General features: G+C 41.7%; 2 protein-coding genes across 2 annotated transcripts; both read left to right on the forward strand.

Annotated features, from left to right (window-relative positions):
* Window positions 1-403: 403 nt before the first annotated feature.
* LOC117194438 (rho GTPase-activating protein 19-like) lies at window positions 404-1680 on the forward strand. Its single transcript, XM_033399006.1, has 3 exons — window positions 404-492; window positions 555-1355; window positions 1426-1680. Exons 1-3 carry the CDS (start codon window positions 480-482, stop codon window positions 1467-1469), a joined length of 858 nt encoding a protein of 285 aa, XP_033254897.1. The 5' UTR covers window positions 404-479; the 3' UTR covers window positions 1470-1680.
* A 7836-nt stretch (window positions 1681-9516) lies between these two features.
* On the forward strand, window positions 9517-11534 carry LOC117194441. The gene is made up of 3 exons (XM_033399010.1): window positions 9517-10594; window positions 10661-10881; window positions 10944-11534. Exons 1-3 carry the CDS (start codon window positions 10458-10460, stop codon window positions 11159-11161), a joined length of 576 nt encoding a protein of 191 aa, XP_033254901.1. The 5' UTR covers window positions 9517-10457; the 3' UTR covers window positions 11162-11534.
* Window positions 11535-23117: the final 11583 nt, after the last annotated feature.

Raw genomic sequence — 23117 nt, forward strand, 5'->3', positions numbered from 1 at the left:
TGTGCTGTGCTGTTGTTGTTTTGTTGCTTTGGCTACTGCTGTCGCCCTGTATACGCCCTTGCGTATAACAATGGACATGGAATACGCCAACATCAATGAATTTAATGACCGCGACCTAGCGACACGCATGCGCAACAGCAATTATGAAAAATACAAGTCTGGTGCGCATGCACCTCTCCTTCGAGCTGGAACTAAACACCGACGAGTAAGTTGCCACGAGCGACGCTGCCATCCCATCGAAATATAGTGCTTACCGATTTATGGGTTGCAGGTTCGACATGCCGTGCCATGAAATCGTCTACGAAGATAAGGGCAAGATAAAGAAGTGGAATCGCATCTCCAAGAAGAATCGCGGACCTGCCACAGGCTGCACGGCTGGGGCAGGCAGTAAGTCGGCGGGCAACAGTCCCACTGAAACGCTGCATCAACAAATTGATGCAGGCTTTCTGATGCACCTGTAGGAGCTCAAAGAGTTTCTTATGCTGGAGAAGAGTAAGTGACAGGGAGAGTCCGGAAAATTGAATTATTCTAAATGCGGAAATGCTATTCTGCAGATCTCACCCAGGAGGGACTATTTCGCAAGACAGGAGCCGTTTCCAGGCAGAACGAGCTACGAATGCACATACAGCACGACCAGCCCTTGGATTTGGAACTGACAGGATTCTCGGCTCACGACTGTGCCACTGTTTTTAAGAGCTTTCTGGCCGAGCTGCCAGAGCCTTTGCTTACAGACGCCCACTATCCAGCACATCTTCAGATAGCGCCGCTTAGCCAGGCATTAATGGGGGGTCAGGTGGCGGCTACCGCAGAGCGCCAACAACATCTTCTCAACTCGGTGCAGCTGCTCCTTCTCCTGCTCCCCGAAGAGCATCGCGAGTTACTGCAGCACATTATTAAAATGCTCCATTCGGTGGCAGCGCGTGAGGAGAGCAACAAGATGTCCGCGGAGAATTTGGCCATCTTGTTTACACCGCACCTGATTTGCCCCAGGGAAATGCCGCCTGAGGCGCTCCACTATACGGCGACGAAGATGTCCAGCATTGTGTCCATGATTCAGCAGGGTCTGGAAATCTTCGAAGTTCCCGGAAAGCTAGCCACCGATATTCGGGCGTACTTTCTTGAGCGCAAACGCAAAAAAACCATGTCACCGGAGCAAACCCTTGAAGAATCCATCTCGGACGACTCGACGGTCAACACGGTGTACACTTTTGTAGATCGTGCCGCCACGGCAGCGGCAAACAACAGCAATTACACGGACACTGCACTGGCGCAGCTGTACGCGCACATTCAGAGCCTTCCGGAGTCCTCCAAGAAGCGTCGCCTCATCAAGCAGTTTAACAAGCAAAACGGACAAGGTAGCACATTGTCTCCACTCCGTTGCGTTCCTTTGGGACACAGCTCATTGATTCCACTCGCTCCTTTCAGGCACACCGCTGCAGGTCATCGCGAGGAGCTCCAGCGTGCCATAAGGGAGCATCACGAGAAGCATGATGCCAAAATGATGCGCGCCATGGAGGAGGCAGAGCGTAAGAAGTAGAAATCCATATGGATCACTGCACCCAGCCGTTTCGTTATATAACACCATTTCGATCATCCTGCAGCTATGCCATAAATGCGGCTAAACTGAAACTGTAAACACTTTTGTATGCGACGTAATAAAGACTTGAATGTACCCAAAGCACTAATCCATTCTGAGGATATGATGAGTGGAAATTATCTGTAAATTATCGTCGAACCATGGCTTGTGTGTATGTGCAGTGCCATACTTGAAACAAAATAGATTTTTATCTAGGGAAAAACACCTCTATTGCATTAACAAAAAACAAGGAACCGGGTGCAAAGCGGATTCTCCCCAGTGGAACACTTGAAATGTTCAACCCATATCAAACGATAGACGATTATCAGCAGGCCAGCCGCTTCACTTCGCTGCCACCTGGTTGAATGTGTCCACTGCCCGTTCGATGCTCCTCCACACGCGTATACAAATTCAAATCCAAACGATCAACATCAATGAGGACGCCACTTTCCTGATAACTTGACCGCCATGTGACCGTTGGAATAGGAATTTTGTCACAGTTTAGAAACCTACCTACATGTGTTTTCGGCGTGATGAGTACGATGATGTATTTGTAAAAATACAAACACCAAGTATTTGGAATAAGAATCTATACAAGTTATGAATGTTAGGTTTTGGCATAGTATATGTCTAAGTGTAATTAATCTCCTTCTTTTGCTGGAATGGGAGCTTCCCCAATTGGAATTTTTACAGGGTGTCTGTGATATTTGTTTTTGTTGCAGATCTCACAATTTTTTATATATTCTTTTAATTTTTTGTGCAGGTTTGGCCAATAATACAGCTTAGTTATTTGTTTGTAATTTTCGTCTAGTCCTCTATGGGCTCTGCAATGTGTTTCTTCTATAATTATAGCTTTATCTTCTGAATTTGCTACATCTTGGAGGAACTTTCTCGTGAAGAGAAATTTATTTGTGAAGTTTTCCTTTAGCTTATTTTGGATAAGGTATAAATCTTCTAAAGTGCAGTGTATTCCGGTGGTACAGTGAGGCTGAATAAATTCTTTTAAAATGATTAGCAGATTGTCTACCGTATCAAATTCAATAATATGTCGGGTATTTTCATAAACTCTTACTAACTCATGAACTGTGAATCTCCCTTGCGCTAATAGTAGCTGCTGTTTAAATTGGTTTAGAGGCTTGCTAGTCTCTTGAATGACGTTTTCAAAACTACTCTCTGCTGAATGCTGAGTATTTATGTCTGATTCTGATTCTGTCTGGTCGACATCACTATCTGTCATATGATTTATTTTAATCCGAGATAAAGCGTCCGCTACTACGTTAGTTGAGCCTGGCTTATAAATGATTTTTGGTGTGAAACTTTCTATGAAGTAATACCAACGTTTCATTTCAACATTTGGATTTTTTTGCGACATTGCAAAGGACAAAGGTTGGTGATCTGTATGTATTTCAATTCCACTCACTCCGTATAAATAATTTCGCAAATTTTTTAATGCCCATACAATAGCTAATAATTCCTTTTTATTAGTAGCATATAATTGCTCGGTTTTACTTAAAGTTTTAGAAATAAATGTTATGGGATTCCCATCTTGCGACAAAACTGCACCTATTGCTATGTCCGATGCATCTGTGGTTAATGTGAATTTTTTATTGTAATCTGGTTGTACTTATTCAATATGTGCTATTAAACTGTCCTTTAAATTATTAAATGCTCCCATTGCTGGTTCATCCAGCTGTATTAATGTTTTCTTGGATGCCCTTCGTGAAACTTTCCCATTTACTCCACTCAGATATTTTGTTAATGGTTTGGCAATTGTAGCATAATTTCGGACAAATTTTCTGTAATACCCTGTTAGTCCTAAGAAGCTACGTAGCTCTCTGATATTTTTAGGAATTGGATAGTTTTGTATTGTGGAGATTTTGTCTGGATCTGTTTTAATGATATTTTGGGAAACAATGTATCCCAGAAATTTGGTTTCCAATTGAAAGAATTTAGACTTTTCTAAGGAAATTTTCATGTTAGCGTTTTGCAATATCTGTATTATATGAATTAGATCTTTATAATGTTGTTCTATAGTTTTTGAAAATATTATTATATCGTCCATATAGACGTGACAAGTTTTCCCAACTTGTTCTCTAAGTATATCGTCCATTGCCCTTTGGAAAATTCTGGGAGCGTTCGTCAATCCCATAGGCATTCTAAGAAATTCATATTTGCCGTTATTTATGGAAAAAGATGTTTTTTCAATATCTGATTCCCTCATTAAAATCTGATAGAAAACTGACTCTAAATCAATGGCCGAGAAATACTTTGCCTTGCCTAAATTGGCAAGGATTACTGAAGGATCTTGCATAGGGTATCTATCCGGTATGGTGTTTTCATTAAGTTTCTTAAAGTCTATTACTAATCTATGTTTAGGAGTTCCGTCCTCATTTACTCCCTTCTTTGGTACTACTATTACCGGTGAATTATATGGGCTTTTACTAGGTCTGATTATACCTTCATCTAACATTTTACTTATTTCGTTATTAACGAAATCGTTAACCGAATAAGCGTATGGATACTGCTTGCCATATACCGGTCTATCATGTTCATTGTTAAACTCTCCTTTTATATCCGTTCTGAACGGTAACTGTAAATTTATATTGGCATGGTCTTCTTCGATGATAGATACCATTTTCTCTCTGAGATTTTCTAAATTGTCCTCTTTGTAGGTTATTGTGTTATACAATTTCATTTTTTTCAATTCAGAATTTGCATAATTTTGAATGTCGGATATTTCTACGACGGCGCGTTCAGGATTTTTGCATCCCAAACTTTTAAATTGTTCATTGTCGGATAATTCAACGACGGCGTGTTCAGGATTCTTTAATCCCAAACTATTCGAACTTTTAGTGTCGGATAATTCAACGACGGCGTGCTCAGGATATTTTAATCCCAAACTATTAAAACTTTGGATGTCGGATAATTCAACGACGGCGGGTTCAGGATATTTAAATCCCAAACTATTGACGGATAATTCTTCGTCGGCGTGCTCAGGATTTTTTGATCCCAAGCTATATAAACTTCCTTCTACCTTTACTGAATCACTTTTCATTTCTTTTTCTTCTTCAAAATATTTTTTTATTATATATTCCTTCAACGGTAGGATGGTTTTTCCTTCTATAAAGGTTAATTTGTTTAAAGAAAGGACCTCGTCATATATTAGTTTCTCCTCATTGTCTTTATAACTTAAAGTCCCCTTTCCTGTATCAATAACAGCTCCGATTTTCTTTAATAGGTTAAATCCTATTAGTAAATCTGCCTCCATTCCATCTATTTCATAAAACACTTGTTTTGTGTTGAAAATAGTTATATTATGGAAATATTTAGTTATTGAAAACCCATTCACTGTAGCAACTTTCTTATAAATTGATAATTCTTTTTTATTTTCGTAAATTCCCTTTTTTATATAACAGGAAGTTGCTCCCGTATCTATCAAAACTTTGAATTCTGTTTATTTTTTTATCTACTCTTTTTAAGTAGGGCAGACCTACTTCGGGGGCTGATCTAAAAAATGGTCCTCCTCAATGTTATTTATCCGCATTGCTTTATTAGCCGGTTGTTCCGACATTTCGTTTGGCTTTCGTTTCTGCGCCTGATTTTCGTTAGACTGATTATTCGGTACTACGTTTGCCCTAAAATGCTGAGCTTGGTTATAATTGTTATTATTTCTCCTATAATAACCGTTAGTATTCTCCCGATAATTTCTATTATTATTATTTCCCCTGAATTGATTGCTGTTCTGTCGGTTCTTGATTTGTATCGATTCGTCTTCATCCATTGGTTTTGGGGCCTGATTTTGTTTTCTATTACCCAAGAAATAGGGTTGTCCCCATGACATGTTATTCCTCTGAAGATCCCTTTTTTGGTCGAATGGTGAACTATTAGTCCTTGGTTGTCGTTGGTTGAATCTTAATGTATTGTAGTTATTATTCCCTGAATTTCTGGGGCCACTGAATTGGTAGGCAAATTGGGCCCGAATGTTATTTGATTGCAATTCCTGTACCTTTGCCAAGGCATTCGGTAAATCTGGGGGATTCAATGAAAATAGGATTTCTGCAATGCCGCCGTTTAGGCCAGTGACAAAAATGCGTAAGGCATTGTCTCTTATTTTCTTATTTGATTCTTTCGTGATTTCACTGTCTTTTCCGTGAGTCATTATTGTCTTATTTATTAACAAGGTCATTTTCTTGTTAACCTCGTTGTTCGGAGCAGAACCCAGCCGATTAGCTGCTTGCCAAATAGCACCTAATTCTTGGCCCTCAGCCGCTTATTTTGTTTGTTACTTATGTCTATGTCACTCATTTGTTTGTTAAAGCTCTGCGCTTGCTTGCCCTGCTAAACGCTCTCTGCCAGCTCGCTCTTCGCTATCTCCGCTTTGCGTCTGCCTACCGACGTCGGCCGAGCGAAGCTGCGCTTAGCGATCGGAGCGGCAATGTAAAGGGCAGGCAAGCCACACTTGCAATTTGGATGTCACGCATTAAAGAACATATCGTAATTTTATTTCTGCGCCGAGTTTTATTTAATTCGAAATAATTAGTCGGCCGATTGGGATAAAAAACATTATCTCCACACTCGTTATAGAAATCTATTATTGAAAGGTTCCCTTGTCGGAGAACGCTTAACTCCTATTCTATTATGTAAATTGGTCTCTTGTCACTGTAAACAAAGTCAAGTCGTGAAAGTATGGCATCAAAATTTAAAACTGTCCCGTGGTTGGTCAGTGCGTCATGTGCTGGTCCTGTTATTTTGTTTCTCAAAATTGTTAAGGCAACATAATATTGCTTACTTCCTTTCTTATATAACTTCACTGCAGTTTCTGCAGCTTCCCTCCATCCTACGTATTGGTTTAATCCACCATTGAAAATTGGTAGGGATTCTATTACCTTTAATGTGGTGTCATCTTTTATTGTCTCGTCTATTGTTTCTGCCTGATAATCTGATACCTGATCGGATTTAGTTTCTATTTGTTGTTTTAAATTTACAATTTGCTCCTGTACTTGTGAAATTTGAAGTGCTATCAATTGTTTGACCAGATCTGCAGTGAGATCGGTCCTTGTTTGTGAGTTAATCATTTTTAGTTTTTCAAAATCTAAAGTTAGTTGATCCACCTTAAATTTTTCTTATATGTTTGTTTTTATAATCTAATATAACCTAATTGAACTTATATATTTATTAATACAACTTTTGCTCACGAACTATCCGGTAGGGGTCGTCCTTCTTAGTTTGGCTGACAGATCTTTGAACGGGTCTTCCTTCTTGATTTGGCTGACAGGTCTTCGAACGGGTCTTCCTTCTTAAATTTCTTTGTTTAACTGGATCTTCTGGGGTCTTCCTTCTTTGGTTTAGCTGATAGTTTCACTTTCTTTGTGTTTTGGTTTGGTTGGGTTTGTTTAAAAACTTTGGTTTTTTTGTTTTTTTTGTATTTTTGAATTGTCTTGATTAGCTTTTGTATTTATTTGTATTTTGTATTGTATTTGTATTTGTATTTGTATTGTATATTGTATTTATTTTTGCACACCCTAAGCTCCGGTTTGTTTCCTTTTTATCTCACTTTTTCTTATCTTATATCTCACAGTCACTCCGCGTTTTTATATCTGAAGGATTTATTCCATTAATTAATTGTCCTTCGGGTTTCGGCACGACGCAACACTTTTATTATTCGGTGCTTTTTATACAACGTCGCCCCACGTTGGGCGCCAGTTAAATAACTGCGGTAGCGGATTGTGTTTTTAAAAAGTTTTTATTTTACTTCTAACTTCACTGATATAGATTTAAGTAGAGGGTCACAAAGGATTCCGGGCAAAGGGTTTGCGCGATCTTAATTATACCCGATACTCAAAATGAGTATTGGGGTATATTAGATTTGTGGTAAAAGTGGATGTGTGTAACGTCCAAGAGGAATCGTTTCCGACCCCATAAAGTATATATATTCTTGATCAGCATCAATAGCCGAGTCGATTGAGCCATGTCTGTCTGTCCGTCTGTCCGTCCGTCCGTCTGTCCGTCTGTCCGTCCGTCCGTCTGTCCGTCCCCTTCAGCGCCTAGTGCTCAAAGACTATAAGAGCGAGAGCAACGATGTTTTGAATCCAGACTTCTGTGATATGTCACTGCTACAAGAATATTTCAAAACTTTGCGCCGCCCATTTCCGCCCCACAAAAGGCGAAAATCTGCGGCATCCACAATTTCGACGATACGAGAAAACTAAAAACGCAGAATCGTAGAAGATGACTATATCTTCTAGAGTGCAAAATCTGAACCAGATCGTATAATTATTATAGCCAGCATCAAGAAAACAATTTCATTTTTTCTCGCCCTGTCTCTCTCTAACACACACGTAGCATGGGCGGCTTTGCTTAGAGTAAAACATTAGCGCCTAGATCTCAGAGACTACAAAAGCTAGAGCAATCAAATTTTCGTATCCACACTCCTATTATATCGGACCGAGACTAGTTTGTTTCAAAATTTTGCCACACCCCCTTCCGCCCCCGCAAAGGATGAAAATCTGGGGATATTCACAAATCTCAGAGACTATTAAGGCTACAGTAACCAAATTAGGTATCCGCACTCCTGTTAGATTTCACTATAAAACGTATATCTCAAAATTTCGCCCCACCCCCTTCCGCCCCCACAAAGGACAAAAGTCTGTTGCATCCACAATATTGAGGATACGAGAAAACAAAAAACGCAGAATCATAGACAATGATCATATATATCAGATTGCTGAATCTGGATCAGATCAGATTATTTTTATAGCCAAAAAGAACAAATCAATTTGCACTGGCTACGCAGCACCCGACGTCACGCTCAGACTGATTTTCTGTCTCTCTCGCACGCACTCTTTGTCGTGTCGTTTAATATTAGCGGCGTCTGCCGGAGGAGAGCCATACTGACTTAGTATCGGGTATAACTGTATAATTCCCCCTCGTTTTTAGCTCGACTTTGCGGTGTCGCTTCTGGATCAAGACTGACTTGAACTTTCTGATCTTTGCATCGTTGATCCCTTTCGGGAATAGTTTTTCTATAAACATTTCAATTGATTTCGCCATCCCGAGTATTGGATTTCGTCATCCCGAGAAAGAACTGTAAAATGCCTAAAGTGCAGGATCTGCAGAAAGCCGGGAGTGAGATTGTTTATGAGAAGCCGGGTGTGGGCAAACATTGGTTTTCCATTTAGGCGAGTGTCAAAGATTGGGATTGCGGCGGGAGCCCTTGAGATTGTATATCTTAGAAATCAATTAGGCGGAGGCCCAAGATTGAAATTGTTTTCGTTTTGGAAAGCCAAAGATAGTTTACAACTCGTATAAGAGCTCAATAGAATTGGGTACGTTAACTTGTATGTGCAGTGCCATACTTGAAACAAAATAGAATGTTATCTAGGGAAAACACCTCTATTGCATTAACATAAAACAAGGAACCGGGTGCAAAGCGGATTCTCCCCAGTGGAACACTTGAAATGTTCAACCCATATCAAACGATAGACGATTATCAGCAGGCCAGCCGCTCCACTTCGCTGCCACCTGGTTGAATGTGTCCACTGCCCGTTCGATGCTCCTCCACACGCGTATACAAATTCAAATCCAAACGATCAACATCAATGAGGACGCCACTTTCCTGATAACTTGACCGCCATGTGACCGTTGGAATAGGAATTTTGTCACAGTTTAGAAACCTACCTAAATGTGTTTTCGGCGTGATGAGTACGATGATGTGTGTTAAGAGCCAGATTAGATGCTCTCCAGGCGATTTACGCCCATTCAATTATTTTGGTAGGTAATGCTATTATCTACTTTCACACGATGCAATAAATAGAAAAATGCCCCGGAAATGAAGCCTTAGTTCTGGCTGATGTTTCCTATAGCAGATATATAATTTTGCCATGATCCGATACTGATTCAATCTGTGTGTAATAAATACCATTTTCGTAGCGGAGCAAGATGAAATATAAAGTGCCTAAGTTCCGCGCAAAAGTATAATCAGTAGCTCCAGATAGCCGACTGGCAGCGAACGGATTGTTATAGAGGCACTTGATTGTTCTTATAACAATAGGCGGGGTGTGTGTATTGGGGGTGGGTGGAGGTAGCGGTGGCATATCAGCAGTCATTTAATTAGCTGTTTCAGATTCCGATTGCTTTTTGGGGACTTTTGCTTACGTTAAAGCGCGCTTTCCACACCTCTGCCTCCGCCGTCGTTCTAAAGGGAAACTGTAGAATCTGATCTACGACTCTCTCCAACTTCAAGTATTTCCCCCTCTGCCAGCGTGCCAGTTGTACGCCAGCGTCGACGCTTTGGTTATCTCATGCAGGGCAATTTGTCAAGCCAAATAACGGTCTGCGTGTCAGTTTCAGTTCCATTTTTTGCATCACGGAGAACAGAACAGAACACAGCATGTCCAAGGGATCGGTCCTACCACAGTATATAGCCGGTTTATCGGCCAGCTTTGGCGCCATGTGTATGGGCGCCTCAATCGGCTGGTCCGAAATTTGTAATTTCGAGTTCTTTAAGAGATTTAATAACTTATTTCAGCTGTAAATAAAGAAGCATTAGTGTACAGCTTATAATTCTTTAACATTGACATGGCGTTTTCGCACAAAATGTTCTTTGGACGCCAGTGACAGCTCTGCCAGTTCAATATTTCAATTTTTGCAGCGCGTCTCGCCCAATTTTCCGCAAATAAATTCCACCAGCAAAGCTATCAACAAATATGCTGTCAGGCCACAAACCTTCTATATTGTACTTTTAGAAAAGTAATATTTGTTAAAGTGAGCGTGTGAGTGCTGGGACTCGAATCTACGGAAGTCCTTTTCGTTTGTGCTGTGCTGTTGTTGTTTTGTTGCTTTGGCTACTGCTGTCGCCCTGTATACGCCCTTTCGTATAACAATGGACATGGAATACGCCAACATCAATGAATTTAATGACCGCGACCTAGCGACACGCATGCGCAACAGCAATTATGAAAAATACAAGTCTCTGGTGCGCATGCACCTCTCCTTCGAGCTGGAACTAAACACCGACGAGTAAGTTGCCACGAGCGACGCTGCCATCCCATCGAAATATAGTGCTTACCGATTTATGGGTTGCAGGTTCGACATGCCGTACCATGAAATCGTCTACGAAGATAAGGGCAAGATAAAGAAGTGGAATCGCCTCTCCAAGAAGAATCGCGGACCTGCCACAGGCTGCACGGCTGGGGCAGGCAGTAAATCGGCGGGCAACAGTCCCACTGAAACGCTGCAGCAACAAATTGATGCAGGCTTTCTGATGCACCTGGAGGAGCTCAAAGAGTTTCTTATGCTGGAGAAGAGTAAGTGACAGGGAGAGTCCGGAAAATTGAATTATTCTAAATGCGGAAATGCTATTCTGCAGATCTCACCCAGGAGGGACTATTTCGCAAGACAGGAGCCGTTTCCAGGCAGAGCGAGCTACGAATGCACATACAGCACGACCAGCCTTTGGATTTGGAACTGACAGGATTCTCGGCTCACGACTGTGCCACTGTTTTTAAGAGGCTTTCTGGCCGAGCTGCCAGAGCCTTTGCTTACAGACGCCCACTATCCAGCACATCTTCAGATAGCGCCGCTTAGCCAGGCATTAATGGGGGGTCAGGTGGCGGCTACCGCAGAGCGCCAACAACATCTTCTCAACTCGGTGCAGCTGCTCCTTCTCCTGCTCCCCGAAGAGCATCGCGAGTTACTGCAGCACATTATTAAAATGCTCCATTCGGTGGCAGCGCGTGAGGAGAGCAACAAGATGTCCGCGGAGAATTTGGCCATCTTGTTTACACCGCACCTGATTTGCCCCAGGCAAATGCCGCCTGAGGCGCTCCACTATACGGCGAAGAAGATGTCCAGCATTGTGTCCTACATGATTCAGCAGGGTCTGGAAATCTTCGAAGTTCCCGGAAAGCTAGCCACCGATATACGGGCGTACTTTCTTGAGCGCAAACGCAAAAAAAACCATGTCACCGGAGCAAACCCTTGAAGAATCCTTCTCGGTCGACTTGACGGTCAACACGGTGTACACTTTTGTAGATCGTGCCGCCACGGCAGCGGCAAACAACAGCAATTACACGGACACTGCACTGGCGCAGCTGTACGCGCACATTCAGAGCCTTCCGGAGTCCTCCAAGAAGCGTCGCCTCATCAAGCAGTTTAACAAGCAAAACGGACAAGGTAGCACATTGTCTCCACTCCATTGCGTTCCTTTGGGACACAGCTCATTGATTCCACTCGCTCCTTTCAGGCACACCGCTGCAGGTCATCGCGAGGAGCTCCAGCGTGCCATAAGGGAGCATCACGAGAAGCATGGTGCCAAAATGATGCGCGCCATCGAGGAGGCAGAGCGTAAGAAGTAGAAATCCATATGGATCACTGCACCCAGCCGTTTCGTTATATAACACCATTTCGATCATCCTGCAGCTATGCCATAAATGCGGCTAAACTGAAACTGTAAACACTTTTGTATGCGACGTAATAAAGACTTGAATGTACCCAAAGCACTAATCCATTCTGAGGATATGATGAGTGGAAATTATCTGTAAATTATCGTCGAACCATGGCTTGTGTGTATGTGCAGTGCCATACTTGAAACAAAATAGAATGTTATCTAGGGAAAAACACTTCTATTGCATTAACACAAAACAAGGAACCGGGTGCAAAGCGGATTCTCCCCAGTGGAACACTTGAAATGTTCAACCCATATCAAACGATAGACGATTATCAGCAGGCCAGCCGCTCCACTTCGCTGCCACCTGGTTGAATGTGTCCACTGCCCGTTCGATGCTCCTCCACACGCGTATACAAATTCAAATCCAAACGATCAACATCAATGAGGACGCCACTTTCCTGATAACTTGACCGCCATGTGACCGTTGTAAAATGAATTTTGTCACAGTTTAGAAACCTACCTACATGTGTTTTCGGCGTGATGAGTACGATGATGTGTGTTAAGAGCCAGATTAGATGCTCTCCAGGCGATTTACGCCCATTCAATTATTTTGGTAGGTAATGCTATTATCTACTTTCACACGATGCAATAAATAGAAAAATGCCCCGGAAATGAAGCCTTACGCCGAAAATGAAATACTCTTGTAAGTGGAATTCCACATAGATATATTGGATTTCTAGAATTGGAAGTATCCTGCATGCATGTGCTCCTAAAGTCAGATGACCAATAAATCTGTATCTTTCAAAATGGATGTTGGGCTCCCCACGCAACATACCCAACCATCTATATTTGGTACTTATGTATGAGCGTATAGTGATATTAAAGCACGATCCAGTACAAATTATAGTTATGGCTGATGTTTCCTATAGCAGATATATAATTTTGCGGTGATCCGATAGTGATTCAATCTTGTAGTGGCCAGTGAAGCAAACCCAGATTAAATTCCCTAATAATTTCCCATATATAAAGCAGATTCAAATGACGCGCCAGTTTGATTAGTTCGAACACCAAGGCTTTAAAAACCGCTACTTCGAATATGGAGCTTTAATTGCTCGAATGTTCTTTTTCGTCTCTCGAGACCGAATTCCATGGAAGGGTCCCGTTAAAGCTCGTCTATGCCGCTTAAGCCGACAGCGACGGTGAACATGCGGATCAATTCCATTTTTCTCCCAAAACACTTCGGTTGTGCCGGTGCCAATAGTGCCAAACTCTAGTGGAAGCTCACGTGTCCCTGTATTACATAATACATACCAAATTACATAACTGCAAGTCGGCGGAGAATCGACTAAAAAGCAAGATCAAGCTATATTGTGTGGTGAAAGTGCAAAGTGCTACGGAGAGAAAAAGAAGGTGATTATAGAGGAAAGCAGGTTTGGTACATTCACTGAATTCCGAATCTATTACAGAATCTCTTGGTCACTGGAGGTCTGCCGTGCTTTGGGGCTCTCACGCCTAACCCCCCCACGCAACCTCCAGTGTCTTATTTTTGGCCGCTTCGAATTACCAGCGTTTCCGTTGTACGGACGATCTGTATCGACCTTTGAATGCCCTATAAGCGTATGTTGCGAGATGCAACTCAACATCCTTGATGCGGAATCGACAACGCCTAGGAATTAAAGTGGAAATTTATGTCAGCTAAAATTGTGCAGAAGATGTGAATACAAGATCAGGAATCGGAATTTAGGGTGACCTGTGTCGTGGACAACATGTGATCATCGATTCGTGAGTACGAACATACCCGCGAAATAGCAGGGTATAGCAGCGGTGCAGCGTAATGAAAGGGAGAGCGTGATAACTCACACGCCAAGAGCGAGCTTTCGTTCGAAGAGAATTCGGGCATATGCGTGCGTATGCACACACATATAAACGTGCATTAATTTGATCATCGACATTCTCTTTGCTTTGTCTTGTTCTTTTCTTTTGATTGCATTCTTGTGTTTGCACTTCAATTAAATTTGACTTTAAATGTAAAATCATATAAACATATACAGTTATATTAAGGAATATCTTTCCTATAGAATTAATTTCTTTATCATATGTCTTAAGTCCTTTCCTAATCAACTCAATGTTAAGCCTTGATTCACTCTGGCAATGTCGGCCAAAATGTCATTCTTTAATTCTTTACTATTTTTATATAATTAATATTGTTCCACAGCTACCGAAGCAGTTCATTGGGCCCAACGAGCTCGTCAAGGAAAGTGTTTGAATTTGGTAATGATCATTAATTTCGTATTGAATGGAAATGTTGACCTTCGTGAGTAAAAAGGCTCAGTTTTGCTATGAATTGTATTTTATATTCTTCAGTTAATGAACCTTTTGTTATATATGAATCTTTTGAATCTTGATTAATAGAACTATTTTGAATTAACATGAATTTGGAATAAATAACAACCATTCTGTCTAAGTACATAATGCCAATGATGCATCGAGTGTAATAATGCAGCGGTAGTTACGTTAGGGGCCATGCCAACATCGTTCCACGCATTGCCGAAGGTAGGGAGGGTATAGAGGAACTAGTGATCTCCTACACCTAGGATCACTAAATTAAATACGCGACTACCGGATTCCTTCTTGCCATCTATGCCGACCGGGGATTGATTACATTTGTTTTTTTTTTTGTTTTGATCAAAGTAGATTCTGTGTCAGTGCACTTAAATTTTTATAATATGGCGAGAACAAGGAAGTATAGGGATAGGAAAGACCCCGACCCCATCCGGCGAGCTGAGCCCAGAGCGCAGTATAGTGCACTAACCCCGATTCCCTTTCCTGCTGAGGCTGCATTGCCAACAAGATTTAACCAGCCCGTATCCGTAACATTATAAAATGGCGCCCAACGTGGGGCCGAAGACGAAACGACGTGTTATAATCGGAAAAGTGTAGAAAAGATACGATTATTTCCAGATGATAATTCCGAACGGTTGGAGTAACCTTCGTGCTTCACGGTTAAGCTCTGTTAATACATCCATTAGCCTGTTAATTAGAAAATTCGGTATATCGTGTAGACGTGTAGTCAGCTTTTGGAATGGAGATTTCAATTCGACTGAGTAGGGATTGGTCTACCAAGAAATGACGGCGTGAACTGTATAGATGTCTGAAGAAAATATTTTAGTAGAATAAAGATGTTAGTGCCGTGTATCTGAGCTGTGGAATTTGCGATTGCAATTCAGGATTGATTTTGTATTGATCGATTCAATAATCATAGAGGCATAAGAGAGGAGTTACACATCGATGTAGAATTGGCATTTGTGGAAAAGACAGAAAATATTTTGCTGATTGAAAAAAAAACAAAAAAAATTAAGAGGAAATATGGCCAGTAAAGATAATAGCTTTGAAACTGCATTAAATCAGCATGGCTATTGTCGCATTTGCCACGATAAACTTGAGAAAGATCAATTGTTTGCCACGACACCGTGTCAACATCAATTTCACCATTCCTGTGTGACCTATCGGCTTAAGAGTTCACCGAGTTGTCCAACCTGTCGCGGACTATGCACTACAGAAATGTTAGTTCGGGAAATGTTGATTTGGCGACGGAATTAAATAACGCGGACCTTGCAGAGGTAGGAGATTCGAACACTGAAGGAATTCCCCTCGATGCGCCAGGGCCAAGTGGAAGTAGATTTTGAGGTAGAGGCAGAGGCGCTATTCCCAAGTCAAATATAGTAACGAGATCTAAGCAAAGGGAGGGAATTCCTACCCCTACAGACCCAACTAGCCAATCGCTGAATTCATCTAACGCCATGGATAAAAGTGAAATTGTTAATTTGGTAAGGTCAATGATGGGCACCCAACAAAAGACGTTGTTGTAGAAGCTAACCGCCCATATAGAGACAGCATTGAGCCATCATCTGAGTTCGTTTCAATTGAGATCGGGACTTGCGGAGCAGGCTTCGAATTATCAGCATGTACCAGCAGACGTTAGGAGTAGAGCAAGCCAAGAGGCAGACTTAAGGAATACTAGCAATCGCTCTTCAGTTTCAATTTCACCAGAAAAGGTAGGACATGTTATTCAAAACTGGAAAGTAAAGTTTGACGGTAGTAAAGACGGTCTATCGGCCACAGAATTTATTTACCGGGTACGTTCCTTGACGGCACAGACCCTGGGAAACAATTTCCAGCTGGTTTGCGATCATTTGCACTTATTGTTATCCGCAAAAGCAGGTGATTGGTTCTGGCAGTTCCATCGTAAACATGAAGAGTTCGCGTGGGAAACTTTTTGTCTGGCATTTAGGGATAAATATGACGATGCTGCCACTGATGTCGACATATGGCGTAGAATCGCGAAACGAAAGCAAGGGGAAAATGAGCCTTTTGATTCCTATCAGAATAGTATAGAAGAGTTGGTGAATAGACTCGAGCGTAGCCTACCAGAATGCGACCTTGTTAAGCTGTTGATTGACAATTCGAAAAGTACACTTCATCACGAGTTACTACATTTGAATATCACTTCGATAAAGAAATTACTTTTAGAGGTTAAAAAGCACGAACAATTTTATTCGGAACTTCGAAACCCTTCTTACAAAACGCCTTTTGTAAACCGGCGCAACATCTCCGAGATCTCTCCGGAGAGGGAACACCTTGAGGAGCCTGATGTCCTGCTGGAATTGTGATAAGATAGGGCATAGATGGGATGATTGTGTGGAACCTAGAAGCATATTTTGTTACGGTTGTGGAACCAAGAATGTTTACAAGCCACGTTGCTCTAAGTGCCATCCTTCGGAAAACCGGCTGCGGCATGTGTCAACGAACCCCCTGTAGGCACATCCGTACCAAAACATAGCGAAAGCATCAGTCAGACTATAGATGAGGGTTTAGCTAAAACCGCTATGGACTCAGGATTTTTATCGGATAAACGACCAACTAGATATTTACCCTTACATGTAAGACTGTCAAATTACAAGAAAGCTAGAAATAGGATATTTGGCGATCTTTGTACCATATCAATTACGACAAAATCTAAAAGATCTACCCTTCGATTACGCAAATTTTGGAAAACAGTTGTTAGCACTCGACAATGCTTAATTGCTTCCATATTCAGTACGGGAGATAACCGTCTGTACACACCCATCACGATTGAAGACAAGGTTTACAACGTCTTGTTAGATTCTGGAGCGTCGGTTAGTTGCGTTGGCAACAATGCCGCCCGTGCTCTCCTTAACCATCCGAAATCACGTAAGTGTTCGGGAAGGGTTAAAACAGCCAGCGGAACCAAATGCTCGGTTGAGGGCATTTTCACAGCGACTATTACATATCGTAGTCTCACGGAAAGTATAGATTTTTTCATCATACCAAACTTAACCCAAGAGGTTTACTTAGGAATTGACTTTTTTAGGAAATTTAAACTTGCTGATCGACTCATGAGCGAAAGTGTCTCTGAGTTAGATATAGGTCCCACGGAGGATGAGGAAAGCTCACCCAAGTTACACAAACTTTCTAGTAAAGAGCAGGAGAGACTGCAAGGTGTCGTCGAAATTTTTCCTTCGTACTAACGAGACGGATTGGGCAGAACCAGCATTATTTCGCACTCGATCGACGTAGGTGATGCTAAGGCGATTAAACAAAGACACTGGCCAATCTCCCCTGCGCGCGAAAAACTTATGTTTGCTGAGGTAGATAACATGTTAGCTCTCGATATCATAGAACCTTCTTGCAGTCCTTGGAGTAGTAATTGTGTTCTTGTTCAAAAAGGTGATAAGGTTCGGTTGTGTTTAGACTCTCGCGAGATCAATAAATACACGAGGAAGGATGCTTACCCCTTACCACATATTGACGGGATCTTAAGCCGCTTACCTCCAGCGCGGTATATAACTGGTCTTGATATGAAACATGCTTTCTGGCAAATACCATTGGACGAGCCATCACGACCGTATACTGCGTTTACCGTTCCGAATCGTCCACTGTACCAATATAAGGTCATGCCATTTGGTCTGACAAATGCACCTCAGACCTTATGCCGCTTAATGGACCATGTCATACCCCCACATTTACGGAATCGAGTTTTTGTATATCTCGATGACTTGCTTGTTCTATCGGATGACTTTGATTCGCACTTGATTCTTTTGCAAGAAATCGCACTATGCTTAAGAAAAGCGAATATCACTATCAACGTTCGAAAATCTAAGTTCTGCATGAGAGAGATTAAATATCTCGGTTTCATAATTTCGGATGGTCAGATCAAGACTGATTCATTTAAGATTCAGGCAATCAACGACTTCCCAATTCCAACAACGGTAAAGCAGTTACGACTAGTTTCTCGGTTTATCCGGATGGTATCGACGTTTCGTCGAGAATTATGCCTCCGTGAGCTATCCATTGACCGAGATGCTTAAGAAACAGAATACTTCCTTAATATGGAATGAAACCGCAACCAATGCTTTTGAAGAATTGAAACGAAGATTAACATCAGCTCCAATCCTCAGAACTCCTGATTTTTCTAAGAAATTCATCTTATTGTGTGATGCTAGTTCTTTTGGTCTCGGGTGCGTCCTAGCTCAAGAGAATGAAGAAGGCTTCGAAATGCCAATTGGATACATGTCGGTTAAGTTATCCAAAGCTCAACGGAATTATTCCGTTACAGAACTAGAATGTCTAGCAGTTATTAAGGGAATTAAGAAATTTCGAGCTTACATAGAAGGCCAGGAATTCTTAGTAATAACCGACCATGCAGCATTGCAGTGGTTGATGCGACAAAAGGATTTGTCTGGAAGGCTCGCGCGATGGGCTATACAGTTACAGGGTTTTGATTTTCGCATTGAACACCGGAAGGGTTCACAAAATGTTATTGCTGACACTCTGTCAAGGCAAAATGAATCGTCAGTAGATGAGTTTATAGATCTAGGGCCGATCATCGATTTAGAGTCCGAGCATTTCACTTCGTTGGAATATCTGGATTTAATTGAACGCATTCAGCAGAACCAAGAGAAACTTCCAGATTTAAAAATAACAGATGGCTATGTATACAAACGCACCGAAGCTTCGATTGGAGATTCTGAATCTGACCACCAGTCGTGGAAATTATAGGTACCCTCTGGCCTAGTCAGTAGTGTTATCAAACAAGCCCATGATTCTCCTAGCGCATCACATGGCGGGATGGGTAAAACCGTTGAAAAACTTAAGAGATACCTGTTCTGGCCCAAGGTGTTGGTTCAAATCCGAGAGTATGTGAATAATTGTGTCATTTGTAAACAGAGCAAAAGTCCCAATATAGTATTACGACCACCATTGGGAAAGCCAATGCAATCAGAGAGACCGTTTCAACGACTCTACATGGATCTGTTAGGTCCATACCCTCGTTCAAAGGCAGGGAATATCGGATTATTAATAATCGTGGATCATTGTACAAAATTCCATTTCCTCTGTCCATTGAAACGATTCACTTCCGGAAAGATTTGCGAGTACTTAGAAAATTCCATTTTCTTTACGTTTGGAGTGCCGGAATCCATCTTAACGGACAATGGTTCTCAATTTCGATCAGGATTCTTTGAAGCTTTTCTAACTCGATTTTCAATTAAACATATTTGTACCGCTTTTTATTCGCCTCAAGCGAATGCAAGCGAGCGCTTAAACCGATCGGTTTTGGCGGCGATCCGTGCGTACGTGGGGAAAGATCACACTACCTGGGATCAACGACTGAATGAGATTAACGGTGCTATTCGATCCAGTCTACATACAACCACCGGATATTCTCCTTACTTCCTTACGTTTGGGCAAAACATGATTTTGAATGGCAAGGATTACGAATTGCTCAGGAAACTTAACTTGTATCAGATGATTCTAGAGTTAATTACCCCGATGCTCTGCAGTTGGCAAGGTATGCAGCAAAGGTCAACAATGCAAAGGCTCATGCAACCAACGCGAGGGTATACAATTTGAGGAGTAGAAACATACAATTCAACGTCGGAGATCAGGTTTACGTTCGCAATTTCTCCCAAAGCAACGCGTCTAAACAATTCAGCCATAAATTAGCGCAGGTGTTTGTGACAGCAACAGTAACGAAAAAGCTAAGTCCTGTTTATTACGAATTATCGAACGAGAAAGGAAAGAAAATGGGAGTATACCACGTAAAGGATATTCAAACCCGCTAATTCACTGTCCTTCTTTTCTTTTCGATTACGATCCCTGTCGATCACTCCGGGACATAATCTGGTGGTGGAGATTGTAGTGGCCAGTGAAGCAAACCCAGATTAAATTCCCTAATAATTTCCCAGATATAAAGCAGATTCAAATCACGCGCCAACTTGATTAGTTCGAACACCAAGGCTTTAAAAACAGCTACTTCGAATATGGAGCTTTAATTGCTCGAATGTTCTTCTTCGTCTCTCGAGACCGAATTCCATGGAAGGGTCCCGTTAAAGCTCGTCTATGCCGCTTAAGCCGACAGCGACGGTGAACATGCGGATCAATTCCATTTTTCTCCCAAAACACTTCGGTTGTGCCTGTGCCAATAGTGCCAAACTCTAGTGGAAGTTCACGTGTCCCTGTATTACATAATACATACCAAATTACATAACTGCAAGTCGGCGGAGAATCGACTAAAAAGCAAGATCAAGCTATATTGTGTGGTGAAAGTGCAAAGTGCTACGGAGAGAAAAAGAAGGTGATTATAGAGGAAAGCAGGTTTGGTACATTCACTGAATTCCGAATCTATTACAGAATCTCTTGGTCACTGGAGGTCTGCCGTGCTTTGGGGCTCTCACGCCTAACCCCCCCACGCAACCTCCAGTGTCTTATTTTTGGCCGCTTCGAATTACCAGCGTTTCCGTTGTACGGACGATCTGTATCGACCTTTGAATGCCCTATAAGCGTATGTTGCGAGATGCAACTCAACATCCTTGATGCGGAATCGACAACGCCTAGGAATTAAAGTGGAAATTTATGTCAGCTAAAATTGTGCAGAAGATGTGAATACAAGATCAGGAATCGGAATTTAGGGTGACCTGTGTCGTGGACAACATGTGATCATCGATTCGTGAGTACGAACATACCCGCGAAATAGCAGGTATAGCAGCGGTGCAGCGTAATGAAAGGGAGAGCGTGATAACTCACACGCCAAGAGCGAGCTTTCGTTCGAAGAGAATTCGGGCATATGCGTGCGTATGCACACACATATAAACGTGCATTAATTTGATCATCGACATTCTCTTTGCTTTGTCTTGTTCTTTTCTTTGCTTGCATTCTGTGTTTGCACTTCAATTAAATTTGACTTTAAATGTAAAATCATATAAACATATACAGTTATATTAAGGAATATCTTTCCTATAGAATTAATTTCTTTCTCATATGTCTTAAGTCCTTTCCTAATCAACTCAATGTTAAGCCTTGATTCACTCTGGCAATGTCGGCCAAAATGTCATTCTTTAATTCTTTACTATTTTTATATAATTAATATTGTTCCACAGCTACCGAAGCAGTTCATTGGGCCCAACGAGCTCGTCAAGGAAAGTGTTTGAATTTGGTAATGATCATTAATTTCGTATTGAATGGAAATGTTGACCTTCGTGAGTAAAAAGGCTCAGTTTTGCTATGAATTGTATTTTATATTCTTCAGTTAATGAACCTTTTGTTATATATGAATCTTTTGAATCTTGATTAATATAACTATTTTGAATTAACATGAATTTGGAATAAATAACAACCATTCTGTCTAAGTACATAATGCCAATGATGCATCGAGTGTAATAATGCAGCGGTAGTTACGTTAGGGGCCATGCCAACATCGTTCCACGCATTGCCGAAGGTAGGGAGGGTATAGAGAACTAGTGATCTCCTACACCTAGGATCACTAAATTAAATACGCGACTACCGGACTCCTTCTTGCCATCTATGCCGACCGGGGATTGATTACATTTGTTTTTTTTTTGTTTTGATCAAAGTAGATTCTGTGTCAGTGCACTTAAATTTTTATAATATGGCGAGAACAAGGAAGTATAGGGATAGGAAAGACCCCGACCCCATCCGGCGAGCTGAGCCTAGATCGCAGTATAGTGCACTAACCCCGATTCCCTTCCTGCTGAGGCTGCATTGCCAACAAGATTTAACCAGCCCGTAGCCGTAACATTATAATCTGTGTGTAATAAATACCATTTTCGTAGCGTAGCAAGATGAAATATAAAGTGCCTAAGTTCCGCGCAAAAGTATAATCAGTAGCTCCAGATAGCCGACTGGCAGCGAACGGATTGTTATAGAGGCACTTGATTGTTCTTATAACAATAGCGGGGTGTGTGTATTGGGGTGGGTGGAGGTGGCGGTGGCATATCAGCAGTCATTTAATTAGCTGTTTCAGATTCCGATTGCTTTTTGGGGACTTTTGCTTACGTTAAAGCGCGCTTTCCACACCTCTGCTCCGCCGCCGTTCTAAAGGGAAACTGTAGAATCTGATTTACACCCTCCAACTCAAGATTTCCCCTCTGCCAGCGTGCCAGTTGTACGCCAGCGTCGACGCTTTGGTTATCTCATGCAGGGCAATTTGTCAAGCCAAATAACGGTCTGCGTGTCAGTTTCAGTTCCATTTTTTGCATCACGGAGAACAGAACAGAACACAACAAGTCCAAGGATCGGTCCTACCACAGTATATAGCCGTTTATCGCCAGCTTTGGCGCCATGTGTATGGGCGCCTCAATCGGCTGGTCCGAAATTTGTAATTTCGAGTTCTTTAAGAGATTTACTAACTAATTTCAGCTGTAAATAAAGAAGCATTAGTGTACAGCTTATAATTCTTTAACATTGACATGGCGTTTTCGCACAAAATGTCTTAGGACGCCAGTGACAGCTCTGCCAGTTCAATATTTCAATTTTTGCAGCGCGTCTCGCCCAATTTTCCGCAATTAAATTCCACCAGCAAAGCTATCAACAAATATGCTGTCAGGCCACAAACCTTCTATACTGTACTTTTAGAAAAGTAATATTTGTTTAAAGTGAGCGTGTGAGTGCTGGGATTCGAATCTACGGAAGTCCTTTTCGTTTGTGCTGTGCTGTTGTTGTTTTGTTGCTTTGGCTACTGCTGTCGCCTGTATAACGCCCTTGCGTATAACAATGGACATGGAATACGCCAACATCAATGAATTTAATGACCGCGACCTAGCGACACGCAGCGCA

This window comes from Drosophila miranda (genome assembly GCF_003369915.1).
Source record: "Drosophila miranda strain MSH22 chromosome Y unlocalized genomic scaffold, D.miranda_PacBio2.1 Contig_Y3_pilon, whole genome shotgun sequence".
Lineage (NCBI taxonomy): Eukaryota > Metazoa > Arthropoda > Insecta > Diptera > Drosophilidae > Drosophila > Drosophila miranda.